At 37.9% G+C, this 17,006-nt stretch overlaps 1 protein-coding gene across 1 annotated transcript; it reads left to right on the top strand.

Annotated features, from left to right (window-relative positions):
• The first annotated feature begins 879 nt into the window (after positions 1 to 879).
• Positions 880 to 16,228, top strand: LOC145490562 (nonsense-mediated mRNA decay factor SMG7-like). The gene is made up of 25 exons (XM_081469667.1): positions 880 to 1,199; positions 1,301 to 1,332; positions 1,795 to 1,846; positions 2,236 to 2,310; positions 3,999 to 4,059; positions 4,230 to 4,301; positions 4,479 to 4,557; positions 6,138 to 6,230; positions 6,680 to 6,751; positions 7,286 to 7,364; positions 7,470 to 7,553; positions 7,909 to 7,988; positions 8,445 to 8,494; positions 8,956 to 9,093; positions 9,644 to 9,674; positions 10,387 to 10,552; positions 11,358 to 11,428; positions 11,766 to 11,826; positions 12,053 to 12,157; positions 12,242 to 12,323; positions 12,846 to 12,944; positions 13,236 to 13,270; positions 13,651 to 13,790; positions 14,288 to 14,604; positions 14,984 to 16,228. The coding sequence occupies exons 1-25, from the start codon at positions 1,162 to 1,164 to the stop codon at positions 15,080 to 15,082; spliced, it is 2,211 nt and encodes a 736-aa protein (XP_081325793.1). The 5' UTR covers positions 880 to 1,161; the 3' UTR covers positions 15,083 to 16,228.
• The last annotated feature ends 778 nt before the right edge of the window (positions 16,229 to 17,006 follow it).

Genomic DNA, 17,006 nt, shown 5'->3' with positions numbered 1-17,006 from the left:
CTTGAGCTTAGGTTTGGTCAGCTGCATGCTACAGATTGCCGTTATACGCCCTTAGGAGCTCTTGATTACAGGAAATGATTGCGTGATTATGCTTTTCACGTCAGTTGTACGTTCTAAATTACAGCTTGTAACTTTGAGAACGAACCCTGAACCTCAAGTTTCGCATACCACTTAACACTAGTTCCAGCTTGGGTCAAAGAAGGTCGAGGGACCTTCGCTTATTCACAGCTCACGTACGTATCAGAACCGAATGCGCATGGAAAACCCTGTGTGCGGCTGGAATAGCCTGTGTAGCAAACGTTTTTTGTTGGAAAGGGCGAACGAGCCGAAAGCTGGCTAATACTGAAAACGATCTTCGATTCTATTATTACTTCCAGCATGTCTAGAAGATTTGCCGTCTTAATTATAACTCACTTCAAGTGAGAAATATTCGAGGAAAAGTAGGTTATGTACACAGGTGCCTATTGATTGATTCTCGTCACCAATTTCGGCATAGTCGGGAAAAATAAAACAAAACAAAACAGGGGAAAATCCTTCCACATTCGCGTCTAGAGTGACGTCAATCGATCGCGGGAGCGCTGAGAATGGCTTGATTCTCGTCCCCAAATTTGCTTGCTCCCTTGAGTACGGGTATATTCTTTTTCTGAGGTTTAAATACTAGACATGTGTGTTAAAGGATTAATTAATCAATTTAGATCGGTCTTCAGTTGAGTGTCGTAAAACCTAAACCAAACCTATTGCCAGTACAAATTAGACTACCCAGCCAATCCCAAACCGTCCTAAAACCTAAACGAAAACCAAAGTAATTGCCTGATTCCCATGGCCTCCCGATCTCTTAGTATCTTCTTCATTCGAGCAGGAAAGGTCCCATTTTCATTCCGCTCCACCTATTTTCACTAAAAGGACACCTTAAATTTGTTTAACTATACTGAAGACATCAGGCTGTGACTGACTAAATATTTGAAAGTCGTCAAATTTCGTCGATTCAACCCCGGGAGGCCTATGCTTTGGTCTGGGCTCCTGGTAAGGGTTATAAGAAACGGGGCAATCACTCTGGAGTTTGAGTGCGAAAGGATCTCTGGGAATTCAATCGTGCAAGGTGTTTCGGCGTTAAATGAGTCCGCAGTGAAATGACTCTGTACAGCGGTATGATGATCTAACATGGCGCCGATCCTTGGGTCGGTGCCCCAAGTTTTACGGTAAGAGTTTACTACTTTACGATTCAATTGTCACAGTTAATATCTGCCCGAATAAAGTTTACATATTAATGGTTTTATTTTATCGCTTATTTTATCAACAGGCAAGCGGAAACTTTGAAAGCCGCTTTGAAAAGTAAGTTGTTTATGCAAGCGAAAAAAAAAATTTTTCCTATTTTGTTTTCCTTTTAACTTATAGCAAATTAATGTAACCTTGATGGAATACTTTTTTTAATCCATACAGTAAGCTTATATGGTTTTGGTATCCATCAGCGAGCGTATTCCAACACTTGGAACGTAAATTTAATCTTATTCATATTCAATACTTTAAATTCAGTTTGTTCCGAAAAGTCCCATTGTACGCTTACTTTAATTTTGAGCAGTGACCTTTCTGGTCTTAAGTTCTTAGCTTACAATTTAAGCGTCAAAAACAATTAAACATACAAGGGTCATCTAAAACGATGGTATCATTTGTTGTGTTTACAACACTTTGTTAATCCAGTCTCACCAAAGCAAATATAATTGCCTTAAAATAGCTCTGTTATTTAGCATGAACATAGGATGAAAAAGTGATTAAACATAAATTCAATTTCTTTAGGTAGCTTTGAAGATTTCTCTGTTGGCAGTGAAGGATGGCAGTCCAGACAAAGGTAATTAGCTAATTGAGTATTATTTTATAAATAGCATAAATGAATGGAGCCAAACTTTGCAGCTATAAAGCCAAAGTGCAGACTAGTGAGGTAGTCTTCTGAGGGATATATTTCTGAGAAAATGTATTTCAGGAGCGTAAAGTAATGTCCAGTTATTTTTTTGTGCTTTAAAAAAATGTGGAGTCTTTCTAATCACAATTTATAGACCTATCTGCCATTCAAGGACTCAGTGATTTCAAATGTTGGAATAAAGCCAAGTAGTAGTATTGTTGTTGGGAAACAATTGAATCAAGTTGCATGTGGGTACAAAGCGTGGGGTAAAAATTATGTTGGTGAACCAGCAGAATTTTGTATTATAATGACAAGGTTGTGCCGTCACTATTTTCCAGACTACAGGATTTGTACAAGAGTATCCTATTAACAGATCTTGAGTCTGCATTAGACAAGAAAGTTGAACAAGATTTGTAAGTATTTAAATCTTTTTGTGATGTTTGATGTCAAATGTGTAGTTATTAGTTTTAATTAAAGTTAAAGCCATTTTGCATGTTGTAACATGTTACAAACTGTTTGTCATGAGGACTATCAGTATTTTTCACACGTGACTGGGAACCATGTCAAGCCAATAGAAGCAAGCCGGACATTTATTCTCATGAAAACAACTTTACAAGAAACCTGCGTAGTATAGAAAGCAAAAATTCAAAATACTGTGCATCACTAAAAATCTGAAATTCATACCAGAACTGACATGAACAATATTCTCAGGGTGCACGAGTTAGAAGGTCAGACAATGGAGAACAACAACTGGAACAATAGACTATATTCGTATTGTTGGTATATACTATTGGATTGTAACTAGCTGGGAGTGGAGGCCCATGTAGGGGAATGTCATTAAAAAGAGATAAATGTCGTTTACATTTGAAGAAACTCACAGCTTTAGCCTCAGTTTCAAGCTACAATCGTGGACAAAAGTCCCTGGAACCCTTACGTAATTAAACAAATTGTATGTGTTTTACTACTGAAGTTTGAAAACATGTTACTGTTCCCCCTCCCCACCCAATTCAATGTTGAAAATCAGAAGAAATTGCAGGTAGTAGTTTTCAACATTGTATGGTGGTGGGGGGCGAGATTAGGCAGGTGAAGTTGTATTCACATCTGGTGTGTGTGTAAAAGCACCAAAAGTGCAAATTTGTCCCAAGACTTTTGTCCATGATTGCAGTTCCAGTCCAATACGGAGAACACAAATATGGTCTATTGCACGGCTTTCATGTCACTTGAACTTTATCCTAGCCCCTAAGCAGTTAGTATTGTGTGAGAAAACCATTTACACTTAATATTCTGTTTCACGCACATAAAATTAATATGGAAAATTACCTCTAACTTTGCAGAAACAATTCAGAGGATCTGATATCGAATCTACAGTTAACGTATACATGTACGTTTTGAGCACCTTCAGAGGTGTCTCGTGTCTAAGCGATATAGTGAGTCTGGTTTAAACTAACGTCACCTAAACCTAGGCTATATCAAATTAACGCTTATAGAGCTGGCTATCACACTATACCAAGAAGTTTGAAATAAAATTAATTGTCAAATTTTTCAAGACCTCTAAATGTGAGTGGCTGTATCATCTTTTGGGTCCCTTTTGAAAGCTACAAGTCAAAGGGAATTTGTCTGTTTACCCTCAAATTTGGACAGTAGTTAGTTTGACATTTAAACAACAAAACTGTTTCTACAAATTTCTTATTTCCAAATATTTTTTCTCTGAGAGCAATTTTTCTACATATTTTTTTTATCCTATTTCGAAAAGGTTCTGTAACGTTTCACTGAAAATGAATATGGCAAATCCCAGACACCTTTTTTTCTAGTGCTTTGTGTCTGGAAACTGAGGGACAAATTAAATAAGCAAAAAACAAAATTCCTTTTGACTTGTAGCTTTTAGAAGGTGCTTCGGATGCTCGAATTTAGAGGTCATAAAAAACTTGACAATTTATTTTATTTCAAACTTCTTGGTATAGTTTGATAGCCAGTTCCATAAGCTTAATTTGACATAGGGGTTTAGGTATCTACAGTATAACCTGGACATGCTACATTGCTTGGATGTGAAACACCTCTGAAGGTATATGGTAACCTTAAATAAACTATTTAATTTTTTTAGGTGGAATAGTGCTTTCAAAAGCCAGGTGGACTTTTTAAGGCAACAAACAAAAGACAGAAAGGTATTTTATTCTTATCCAGCTTGTGTTTGCATAGGCTTGAGTATCATGTACTCAAGCTTTTGAATCTCATATCTCGTAGGAAGCAATAAAATATAATTATTCTATAAATATCTGATTGTTTATTTTGGATTTGTCAGGTCTACTTACTTAAATATATGGTAACTTTCTAGGGCTCCAAAAAAGTGGAGGTTCAAGCTGTTTTGACTTTGTTTCTTGAAGCTGCCAGTGGTTTCTATATTCAGGTATATGTGGATTATCAGAATTTGAGTCGTTTAATTTTTTGCCTTATTAAAAAATACTCTGGGGTTGGAATTTTGAAATTGTAAAATGTTGTTATCAAAAGCTGGAGAAAATTACGATGAAGTCTTTGTTACTCATTCAAGTGGTGTTAATTGAATGTGCTTGTTTGGGATCTATAGCTGTTGCAGGAGTTGTGTTTGACGTACAGGCTAGACATCCCTGGCCATGTCAGGTCATCACAGCTGGGTATTCTTGAAGGTAGGTACTTGAAGAATGATAATATTTTGAATTGCCAGTGTCATGATAAAGTTTCACGTATGGCTTTGATTGACACTGGAATGCATTTAACCAATAGAAACCTGTGATCATTTGCATTTTTCTTGTGCTGCATTATAGTAATGTTTTGTTTTTAAAAGCATCATTTCCTCCACCTTTGACTCTTTGTATGGAACATGCCGCCTCATCATATACCTTCTTTTTGAGGACATCAGATTTCAATATATTCTTAAAGAATGTTTGAAAGAAAATGTCTCGTATACAGTATTTAGTATTTAACAACAATATTCTAACTTGCAAACTACTTGGTAGTGCAAATTTAAATGCATATTACCAAGACTAAAATATTTCAGATTTCTTTTCTCCAGTGACTGTTTTTGTCCATGGAGGGTCAGTAAGGGACCTTAAAATACTTAAGGACATTTGTGCTAATTGTGTCTGCGCATCCTTACTGCACACGCAAATTCACATGCACGTCATGCATGAGAGCGTGCGCTAAGTAATAAAATGAACAATGATAGGGCAGGTGGCCATTGCTATAGCTTTGCATGGATTTAACAATCTTGGACGTTCGGTGACCGCTACTTTTCTTTGCAGAAATAGATTTTATTTGCAATGATTATTATCTCCAGATTGTCCAAAAATGAACAAAAAAATCAATGTGGGAAGTTAAAAAAAATTCAAGATTTCTGTCCATGAGACATTGAATCCTGCCATCTTGCGGCTGCAAGGCACGCGAAACTATGGTCGCTAAATGCAAACTTGTTCTTTAAGGAACCTCACCAGTTGACTAAATTCACTTTATAGGTCCACTTACACCCGCTTTCAGTGTTACATGCATAGGCGACATCTTTTGACCATCTTTCGGCATGCTATGAAAGACCATTAAACTGTGAAACTGGTAGTTTTTCTGGTTATTAGTGGAGAAAATGACAAGTAAATGATCATTACCTACCTCAAATGGCTGAAGAAGATTTTGGACTTTGCATGCTTCCCTATTTACGGGATGATTCAAGCGATTTAGTGTAGTCAATCGGTTCTCAATAGTGACTTCCGGTAGAATTGGGCCGCTGCCGCTTTTAATATTCGCAACGTGTAAACATTCAAAACAGTCGACCTATTTCTGCCAGAAGGACTTCTTGATACTCCTAACATTAATTTGATGTCAAATAAATCATTACAATTCGAGTTTGACCGTAAAGAAGTCCGTTGTGCTTACATTTTTGAGTAGGCGAGGTTACATAGCAGGTCGAAAGATGGCATGTCGAAAGATGTCGCCTATGCACGTAACACTGAAAGCGGGTGTAAACAGTATTTGGCAGAGAACATTTCACTTCAAAGATTGTATTGCAACATTTTTGGGCTTACAGACACTGTGGCCTTATCCACTAACGAAGCTCAATGTTTTCAGATTCGGGGTGTTCTTCCAGGCATGTTCTGACATAACTAACTCATCATCTTACAGTGGTGAAAGTCTCAGGAAAAAATCAATGTTGGAAAATTTTTGCGCGAATGTCCTGAAAAAGAAAATTATTTGACAGAATCTTAATATTGTCTTTCAGAAATTAATGGAAACACCAGTCCGGCTAAGAAACCTCATACTCAGTCTTGTTACTACATCTGCCAAGACTGCCTGGTGCACCTAGGAGATATTGGTAAATTTGATATGATTTATTACTAAGATTTGTGATTAAAACAAGGGAGCAAGGAAGGGGTGAAAATGCTGACTTCAATGATTAGTTTTAATACATTTAAGAGAATAATAATTATGTAAGAAAAATGTATGAGCTAGAGACTGAAAACATTGTCTGTAATATAACAAGGTTTCAATGATTACAAACAGCTGACCTGTAAAGTCAGGGTTGACCATACATGTAGCTGATATAAGTAAGAGAATGTTTTGGTATTAAAGCTATCCCAAGAAATAAGGATCAAGGCAATTCCTGTGGAATGTTAGGAGCCAAAAATATCTATATTATATAATGCGTAGAAACTTAACCGCTCCACCCAAAAATTTCTGCGGCAGGGTTAAAGTCCAGTTACTTTTTATTGTAATGGTAATTACCAATGGCTATAATGTATTTTTCTTTTTTTTTTTGTCCAGCTCGGTACTGTGATGACCCTGAGCAGGCTGAAGTGTTTTACCATCATGCACTTGTACTAGTTCCTTCAAATGGTATGGAGAACTTTAAATTTTTAGACTTTTAGTTCAATTTGTTCTTTAGGTCAGAATGATCTCAAGATAGATTCATTTGTTTCAACCTAGGTTAAAATTTCAAAACAGTTTCTTTTTTCACTTTTTTTTTGGGCGGGGAGGGGGTGGAAGGGGCATTTCTTAAAAAGAATCATATACACACCACCTATCCTACTCATTTCTAACCTACATGTAGATTTGAACACCAGACCTCTGACTTTGTAGTCCACCCTTATCTCCTCTAGGCTACACAAGTAATGGTTGGAAATGTTTCCATATTTGTTGTTAGTCTTATAAGTTGTGCCTTCAGACTCACCCTTCCCCTTTAATAAAAATTAACGAAAAAATTAACCTACAACATATTTAGTAAATTTAATACTTGCGGATAGACTCTGCTATCTTAGACTGCCATCAAGTCTAAAAACCAATTGAAGTAAGAGAGGAGACTTCATGTTAGGACTTCATGCTCTTGGTCCATAGACTGTAATGTTTACTGAATTTTGTAATATTCAACAGGTCAGCCTTACAACCAGTTGGCTATTTTAGCTAGTGGCAAGGGAGATGAACTGGTAACAGTTTATTACTACTGCAGAAGGTACATAAGTTGTGGCTTTGTTGTGATTAATTGATATTCAGTATTAGAGTGTCAAATACATGTATTTATGATTAAATATTTGCATTTTGCTGTTTTGCTTTTCAGTATTGCTGTGAAAAATCCTTTCCCAGCAGCATCGACAAATCTTCATAAAACACTGAGCAAAGTAGTTGCAAGGCATAATACAAGGTATGGGTTAGCCTCCTTTGTACAGAGAGCTTGGTCAAATGTTATTTTTAAACAACTGTGAGCTGAGCTTTAGGTTGTATGATAATCACGATTAAGGCAAGGCTCTGGGTTGTCAGAAAGTTTTGAAATAGGTGGCTTAATTAATATTTGTCAGGAGAACATGCAGTTAGCTGATTTAATTTGCCATGTTTCCTAAAGAATCAGAACACTAGTGCAGCATAGTGTCAGGCCAAGATCAAGAAGTAGACAGTGAGTTTTGTTGGTAGCCTGATGCTTTTGACAAAAAATGTAAAACCCAGAGAGTCCATGCAATTACCGGTTTATATTCAAGACTGCTTTTTATTGATCTTTCCAGAGATGGGAACTTTGAAGTATCCAAGGCAGAGTTTGGTCATATTTTCCTTCAGTTTCATGGTCATGTGTATCTTGTCCAAGGTAGGGAAAAGTGAAAGTGACTGTTGCTCAGTTCAATTTTGTTAATTAAATTGCAGGAGAAGAAGCACTTATTACTAACAGTATATTAATATTTAATAATAGATTCCTAAGAATGTTAAAGGAGCTCAGTCACGGTATTTTGAGTTATTTTGGCCACATACAAAATTACCTTTAAATGGTAGGAAACCTGAAAATAACAGTTTAATAAGATAGAAAAACACCAAAGAGATAATGATAAACCATAAAGGAACAAGGATGGCTAAGGATGGAGAAGATTAACACAGATTATAAATGATGAATTTGAAAAATTGAGGCTAAACTTTTCAATATGCGCAAATGGTGATTGAGCTCCTTTAAGAATCTTAGAATTCTCTAATCAGTGTATGTGCCACTGAAAAATTGAATTAAAGAACAAAGTGCCTGTCACCCTGTTTAATGTTATTTTGCTGATAACAGAATTGGATCAGGCAAGAACTCTCAAAGATCGCATTATTGCCGCATTAAAAGTGAGTTTATATTAAATATAAAGTAATAAAAACTGGATCATTAGATAATCCAATTCAAGAGCTTTTGTTGGCTTAGCTATTATGGTATATGAGCAATTATTCCATGCTCTTCAAAGTGATAAGCCTATGTGTAAGTTTTTTTTGTCTTTTTTTTTTTGGGGGGGGGGGGGCATTTATATTAAATTTTGTTTCAGTTTTCTATATTTTGGACGTGGTTGTTGGACATGAGATGATTATAGCCAACTTGACTATATATGCCTCGTTGGCTATCTATCATTTCATATCCAAAGTGCGCTCATGAATTGTTGATTTAAGCCCTGGAAACAGACCTTCTTAGTTGGAGTAGAGACACAAAAGGTCTTATACTGACTGAATTTTCGATGTCTGCTGATTAGATTATTTCAACTGATTTGAAGGTCTGCTCTAGCCTCTTAGTAATTTTTTTTGTTTTCAATCTATAGGGAATCTTGAAACAGAACAAATTCACTTCAGAGTTTCTCATCAAACTAGTGGCAATCAACTTGTTTCTGTTGTGGAATATCAGGACGGGAGGAGCAGATGATCTGGAGGAGTTTGACTGTATTGGCAGAGACGAGGAGGTTAAAAGATGACTTGTTAACTTAATATACACTCTTCTAGTAGCATGTGGAAGCACAGTGGCCTTGTGTGCTGTCCTCTGGATTGAGTGGTCCAGATTTGAGTCTTGGCCAGGGACATCGTATTGTGTTCTTGGGCAAGAAAATTAACTCTCACAGTGTCTCTCTCCACCCAGGTGTATAATTGGGTAGCGGCAAATTTAATGCTGGGGGTAATCCTGCGATGGACTATGATCCCATCTGGGGGAGATTAGAAATACTCCTAGTTACTTCATACCACAGAAACCAGAGATCAGCGCCGGCCTGATGGGCCACTTGGCTCATTTCCAGACTTTACCTACCTTTACCATTTCTAGTAACATGCTGCGAAAATTTTTCAGCTGATTGGATCATATTATATCCTGTGTGTGACAGTCATGTAGTCTTTTTAACATGGATGTCATTATTGCTGTTTACCTTTAAAGATCTGCTTTATTTTTAGTCATGTATTGATTATGGCTAAAGAAAGAGTTGCTCTCGATGTATATATTTTTTGCATCCTTTCTGATTGTAGGAGTGTTGGCAACTCACCCTGGAATTTACAGGTATTCATTTGATTAGTAGATTTTTACATTTAACAGTAAGTCATTTACAAGACAAAACAGTACACAGTCATTGTCGTTTTTTTGCTTAGTACAAGAAAAATTAATTAGTTTTGGTCTACATTTTGCATTTCCAGAAAGACAAAATATCACTCTCTAACATGTTAGACTTTTTGTGTATTCTTAATGAAAATAGAAGGCCCTGCTTACCAAACTTTCACCGGAAAAAAGTTATTTCCTAGCCACTCTTTAAGTTCCAAGAGTAATCAAAATCAAATTTTTTCCTTGTAAGATCCAAACCTACTCTATCATCTAGGTCAAAAGAATTTACCACATGATATTCATTGACAAATAGTCACAGTCAGAGTTAATTAAAAGTCATTCAGTTGACTGGTACTGTACAAAAAAAGTATGCACAGAGACCTCTAGTTAATTTAAGGCAAACTTTTATGTTGCCCATGACTTAAAGGCTTACTGCAATTGCATGTACAGTTAACTCTCACCTTGCTGACACCCTGATATTATGGACATCCGCTGTTATGAACAGAAGTTAAATCCCTGGCCAAAACTTCAAAGAAGTCTGTTATTGCAGACTCTCTCTATTATGAACACCAAATGACGGTCCTGAGGGTTTCCGCTATAATGAGAGTTAACTGAATTACATGTACTCAGCTTGAATTTGGACAAAACATTCCTTTTGTTATTTGCTTTCCAGTGGAGTTGTTTGACACTCTTGTACTGCATGCTTGCGACAATGAACCATCAAAGGAAGAGTCTTCTGCCCCAGGGTGTGACGTGCTTCCAGCGCTCAATCTACTGTGTCAGTGGATGGCAGGATCATCCCCCAGTATTTGGAATGGAGAGGTGCTCATGAAAACTAAGTGAGTCAAGAGAGTGGTCCACTCTCTTAATGCCTGGTAATTGTAATTATAGCTGAAGCAAGGACAACGATTTGGGCTTCTCCTGTATTCATCTGATAAGTAACAAAATAATAGTAGTTTCTTTCTAGATAAGTGGATACATGTAATACACCTTTTTTGTGAAAGGGTACTTTGAATAAACTATAGACTAAGGCAAAGAGACTATAAATTTGTAACTTAAAACAAGATTCAATGAATGGGGATATTCTTTGAATCTTAATTAAGCTACACATACATGTATCTGTGGGAGGCACATTGGCCTCATGACTATTGTTCTTGACTCCAGATTGATTGGTCTATGTTCAAGCACTGCCTGGGGACATATTGTTGTGTTCTTGGTCAAAACACTTTACTCTCACAGTGCGTCCTCCCACACAGGTGTATAGATGAGGGGGGGGGGGGGGGGGAGGAGGAGGGTTAGGTAACCCTGTGATGTACTTGCATCTCATCCAGAGGGGAGTAGAAACACTCCTAGTTGCGTCATGCTACATAGAAACTGGAGATAAGCGCTGGCCTGCTGGGCCACTTGGCTTGTATGCAGACCTTACCTTTACCTAATTCAAGATAGTTGTCTCCTTTACAGGCATTGCAACACTTTTCACCCTCTAAAGAAATAGTGTTCCTGTTGCACCTCAATCCTAAAAATTCATCAAACGAGAGACTAGAATATAATCTAGATTTAAAAAAAAAATGAATTTACACTCCGACAGAATATGTACCATATAAGTTCTGGCTTCAGCAGTACTAATGTGATTTATTCTTTTAGGATATGGGAGGACTTTGCAGCATTATTGAATCTCTTGCAAGTGGCAAACCCTAATCTACCTGAGAAAATTGGTAAGTCGAAAAGCTGGGAAAATGTTGGCAATAGTTGACTGTTTTATAACAGGCAACAGAATGCCATCTGGGGTTGTAGGCCCACAATGCATGCATAGAACTAGGAAATTATTAATAACTCTCACAAACCTGGAATACATATGAAGGGATGGGTATTATTTATAATCAGCTCTTAGCGCAAAACACTTAAGTTTTGATTCCAGTGCAATTACCTTCCTCTTGAGTGTAACCCAGCATTTGTAATGCACATTCAGTATTGGCTTCCATTATCAACTGAGCTCTCAACATGATTTATTTAGTATGTTCTGATGTTTCTCTATGTGACCTTGTTTCATAGATATTCCTCTTCATGAAGACTGGGAGCTTCAGAGCTTTCTTCCTCTTAGAGTCAGTCAAAGGTATGCAAAAGTTTTAAAATAACTCCAGTTGATCAACTCCTGTAAATTTGGATGCTTGTCTTTCTAAGAAGACTCAGGATCTTCGCATTTCGTTATTAAAAAAAAAGAAAAACACTTTGTATTGCCAGTAACGTGTTATGCTGCACAGTTCCTTTTGGGATCCTCCATCTGGAGGGTACTGAGGAGCAGTGAAAAGTAACTAATTTCTTTTGTTTTGATAACAAAGGAAACTAACTTACAGTATGAAGAGGACAAGACCAGATGATGAATCTGTGCACAGAGTTGGTAGGCTTGTCAGATTTGGAAATCGGCTGGTGAACTACTCTCCTTGGTGAGAACCAGTATGGATGTTCTGCTATCTTTGCCAGTCTTAGATGTTTACTGTCTTGATAACTTTGTTTTTGTTCATTTTTAGTATCTTGACTAAAGTGGAAGACCTTGCAACTGGCCTGTCAAACTTTTCTTTGAAGATAAACACTTCATCACCCATTGAAGAGGTAGTGAGATCATTAGAATACTAGTCAGTAACCACGACAAACATAATATAGTATGGGTTGGTGTGCCAGGCTTGAAATTGTTTGTCCATAATTCCACTTCGTTTTCTGGTACAATTACGTTTTTACTCTCTATCGTTTTATCGTAACGGTCGTAACCAAGACTTTGCCGGGTTCCATTTCAGCAGTTTGTGTCTACTTACAAATCTTGTTACATACATGGAGAGCCTACTCCGTGTTGGTTTGAACTGGTCAGTAGAATTCTCTAATATATTGCATTGTGTAGCTTGGCTATTGTAGGAAAACAGTCAGATGAAACAGGTAAGATTTAGTTCTGTAAGTTCTTCAGACCGTTTGCAGAGCAAAACACAGTTCTAAGTTTGGATTTTGGGAAAAAGAAACATTGCTTTAATTAGGATGACACTCTTATTAGACTGACTTATTAGACTTAGTGGTTCCGCAAAAATAAAGCAAGATCCATAAATATACAGTGACATAACACTGGTCAGTTCTGTTCTGATATAGATTTCAGTGCCGGAAGAAAAGTTTCCCAAGTCACCTCAAGACATTGATTTAGAGTCTGCAGGACAAAAGTTGCTGGCTTCTTTACCAAACCTGAACAAGGTAAAGAAAGTCGTTGTAGTGTAAGAGTGTAGTAGCTTTCCCTGGCTTGCTGTTTTTTTGCTATCCTTCCAATCCTCGTGATTTCCTCTTGAGTTTCATTTATTCGTTGTACTGTACCGTCGAAAACACAACAACAAGATTGACCATCAACAAAAGTGTTTTGTACAGTTACTGTAGTTTTTAGCGACATTTAATGTCAACTTACCGTCGTGGTGATCTTATAGTGCTTGCAGTTTTTAAAAGAACAGCCTGAACAGTTAAATAAAATTAAAATGTTGCGTTTGTTTTCAGGCAACACCGGTAGGGACACCGTTTGCTGAAACAAGGTAGGAGCAAGTTTTCAATGCTATTTTCATTTGCTTTGTGTTGGTAAAGGTTAAGTAGGAGATAGAGTTTGAATCCAGAAAATATCATTAGTTTGTCTTGCACTGACGATCATCTGCGTGAAAGAAATTCAGAGAACGACTGTTGTTTGCGATTGTCTTCATCAAGTCATCACAACGTTAATTCTAGGGTTTTATGACGTCTTTTTGGGGCAATAAAAAGATGATCAAAGAGTAGGAAATGCACGTGCCTGTAATTGAAAGGTTTTGTTTGTTTGTTTAGTTCGCTGTGAATCTTGTTTTCCGTAACCTTGACTTCAAATAATTATTTATTGCACGGGGTTGTAGATACAATCCCTTATTTTCAGTGTTGTTTCCAACAGTTCCTTGTTCAAGGGTCCATTAGATGTTGGCCACACTGCGGCAGGACTGGTTCCACCCTCTCCCTCCACAGTAGCTCAGTATTCACTGTTCCAGTCAGGATGGAATGTACCCCTCACCTCTGCAGCACTATCCCACCCAGGTATATGTTGAATGTTTTGCGTAGTTCCTCTATGGCTTTTTCCCAAGCCTCGACTGCGTATTCATTTTGAGGATATCACCGAGACGGACGAAACTGGAGAGTTAATTCCCTTTCTTGATTTCCCTAGTTTGTGACCTTCATTAAGAGCACATTCCCCGATTCATTCAATGTTCTAGGTGATAGTAAGCAGTAGTAAATATCGAAAAAGCTCTTCTATTATTACGCTAACACCCGCGTAATTTTCTTCGGCTGTGCGGTAATGAAGAAGACTTATGAGATGAAATAAGACGTTATAATAGGCCATTTCTGAGTTGCCTTTTGCCTCTGGGTCAAAACCAGTCTTCGTACGAAAACCATTCATTTGAAAATGTTTTCCGCCTTAAGGTTGACTTTTATGCAAATCAAAATCATGTTCATATGAAAGATTTTGCACGAAGACTGGTATTGAAACCGGCGGCGGCACAAGGTAACTCGGAAATGGCCTCTTACATTCGCAGAACAACCATCTCAAAGACCCGTGGCAAAGCCACCAAATCACCGTGTGACCCCCACAGATCACTTGACAGGCACAGGAGCCAGTTCTGTATTTCCACCCACCTTACCATCTCCCCCTGCGGTTCCAGAGAACCGCAGACCTACCAGTTTTGGAACAGGATTCCCTCCAGCCCCGATGCAAGGAAATTTCAACTCTCCATCCCAGTCTCCATTTGGTGGGTTTGGGCTCAGCGGTGGCTGGGGTTCTGGGGTCTGGGCGCCAAACTCGTCAGGTGCCAGCGGCAGTGGTGGGACAAGTCCTGGAGCACATGGTTTGCAGGTAATCTTGTGTTGACCGTGTTCTTCGTTGTTCTGTTGCAAGCTGCGAGATGGTTCTAGACTGAGATTTTTCTTTGACTTTGATTGATTTATCCTTGTTCGACTCACGAGGTGCGGTTAGCGTATGAAACTTGAATTCCTGAGGGGAGGGGTAATAACCTTCGGTCGATTGACTAATAGCTCATTAGGAGGCGGGGCAAAAACTCGCTTCAAGCCAACCAAAAGCGGGTTCAGCTGCTGATACTGCTGTGAACTGTTGTGCCACGAGACACTTCTCGACCCAAAGATTGCAGCATACTTATCAGACATTAAAAACATCTACAAGGCAGACTTGTATTGATACATATCTTGTAACTTGCGTAAATATGCTTGTATTGCAGTCTATCTGGGGTTCAGACTTTACTCCTCAATCTGAAGGAATGTCCCCTCTACAACAGCTTCTACAGGAGCAAAAGAAACACCAACAGAAGGACACTTGATAATCCAGATCAACTGAGGTTTAGCGGTTTCCATGGTGACGTGATGGCAAAAGGCGTGGTCACGCAGGGCTTGCATCAACTCAGCTCAATTATTACTGCACTTCATAAAGCAAATTACTGGACATATTGGAGCCAGTAGGTTAACTAGCAGTGACGCGAGTACAGAGACTTTGCTTTACACCAGCTTCAAGTGCTGAGTAGGAATATCTCCACAGTGGACATCTTAGAAGTTTTCGGACGTAAGAACCAAGAAATCTAAAGAGCCGATGGGATCATTTCTTGTTTTGTCGGAAACACAACTACGTCTTTAAAAGAAGCAAATGCAGTTGTTGAGTTTACACGAAATCTATTCAACGTTTGTCTGCATTTTAGGAACATCTCTTAGGGGATCTACGAGCTCCCACTTAGATTGTCAAAGTTTATAACGGTATTGTGAAGTCTACCTGAGGCTTGTAATGTACTTTGTTATTACATTTAATATATGGTAGAAATCGAAAAGAGTAACCAGCGATAATGCGCACTTTCGATTTGAAGGAATTGTTTTTTCTTCATCTTAAACATTCATTTATTTGACTAAAAAATTCAAAACTATTATAATTGTTTTAAGCGGAAAACCTACAACGTTATTCAAACTTGAATCTCGAGTTTTACCTTCCGACTCTGTTCTTGCACAGAATTTACTTATTTGATCGCTGGCGAGTGCTAACGGTCATCAAAGTCACTTGATTTTGTCGTGCAGTTCAAATGCAGTATGTTATCTCGGCTGGGTTTTAAATTCCGGGCGGTTTCTATTGATCATACGCAAATCGGTATAATTCAATGAAACTAGAAGAAGAAAAGGGCGATGATATACTTCTTTGTCATCGGCACCGCTGTCTTTTTAGGACTGAAGATGTCTTTTGAGTAAGTGTCACAGAGCCCTGTTTATTTTAGAAAATAACAGGCCTTAAATCAGTGTAATTAACCTTCTTTTCCATTCAGTGTAATGTAAAGTTTACAAGCTATGAAGAATCGAGTTGACACGAGAGGATTTTGTGTTCTCACCATATTAAATTTTTTGTAAGTTAAATAATTTCTCTTGGGGTTGTAACTTGGTAAATGTCAAGACACTTTACGAAAATAAAAACGTCGTACGTTTTTCTCTTATTTGTGGAATTCCTAGCTTACGGTAGATGATAAACGGCATATAGATGCTTTTTTGTTAGTTGTTAATGTTTTTGTTTCTTTGTCTTTGGAGATGGCCCCAAAAACTCACCTTACGGGAGAAAAGACCCGCAAGGCTCAAACAGAAGCTGCAAACAGGACTCAACACCCCAAACCTTTCTATCCTATGCAACCTTCTACTCCCTTGGAAAGGGACTTGAAAAGGGACTCGGAAAGGGATTCGTCTACTTACACCTACCCACCCAAATGTTATTTGGGGGGGAGAGGTCAGATGTGGGGTGGGAATATATAAATACTAAAATGAATAACAACTTCTCGAATGAAAAGGATTTGCCACCGGGTATTATTTTGTTTAGTGTTTCCATTACTATTATCGGTGACTGACAGGATACTGAGGAAATACTTTAAGAATCCGTAGGAAACATTTTGATTATCTTATACGACGAAACAACTTGTGAACTATTTCCGCTGTACAAATTTATAGGGGGCATCAAAGGAAAATGGCGGATGATGATGGTAAGTTTCAAATTAAATAATTTAACAGCTCGTATGTCCTATTTATTTGAAATGTAAAGGTTAGCTTTACATAGCTCGATATGCCATAACGTGTTAGAGCTGTCTAAACGTGCTGGCCACGATTCTAGCGTATCTTTACTTTTTTTCATTGTTGAAGATAAACCTTGGATTCAGCCGTTTCGATTTCTGATATGTTTCATTTTCTGTATAAAAGCATTCGTTCTTCAAGTTCGCCATGTAAAGC

The sequence above is a fragment of the Orbicella franksi genome, chromosome 1 (genome assembly GCF_964199315.1).
Source record: "Orbicella franksi chromosome 1, jaOrbFran1.1, whole genome shotgun sequence".
In the NCBI taxonomy this organism is placed as follows: domain Eukaryota; kingdom Metazoa; phylum Cnidaria; class Anthozoa; order Scleractinia; family Merulinidae; genus Orbicella; species Orbicella franksi.
The sequence above is the reverse complement of the archived record's forward strand: the minus strand, read 5'-3'. Positions and strand labels throughout refer to the sequence as shown.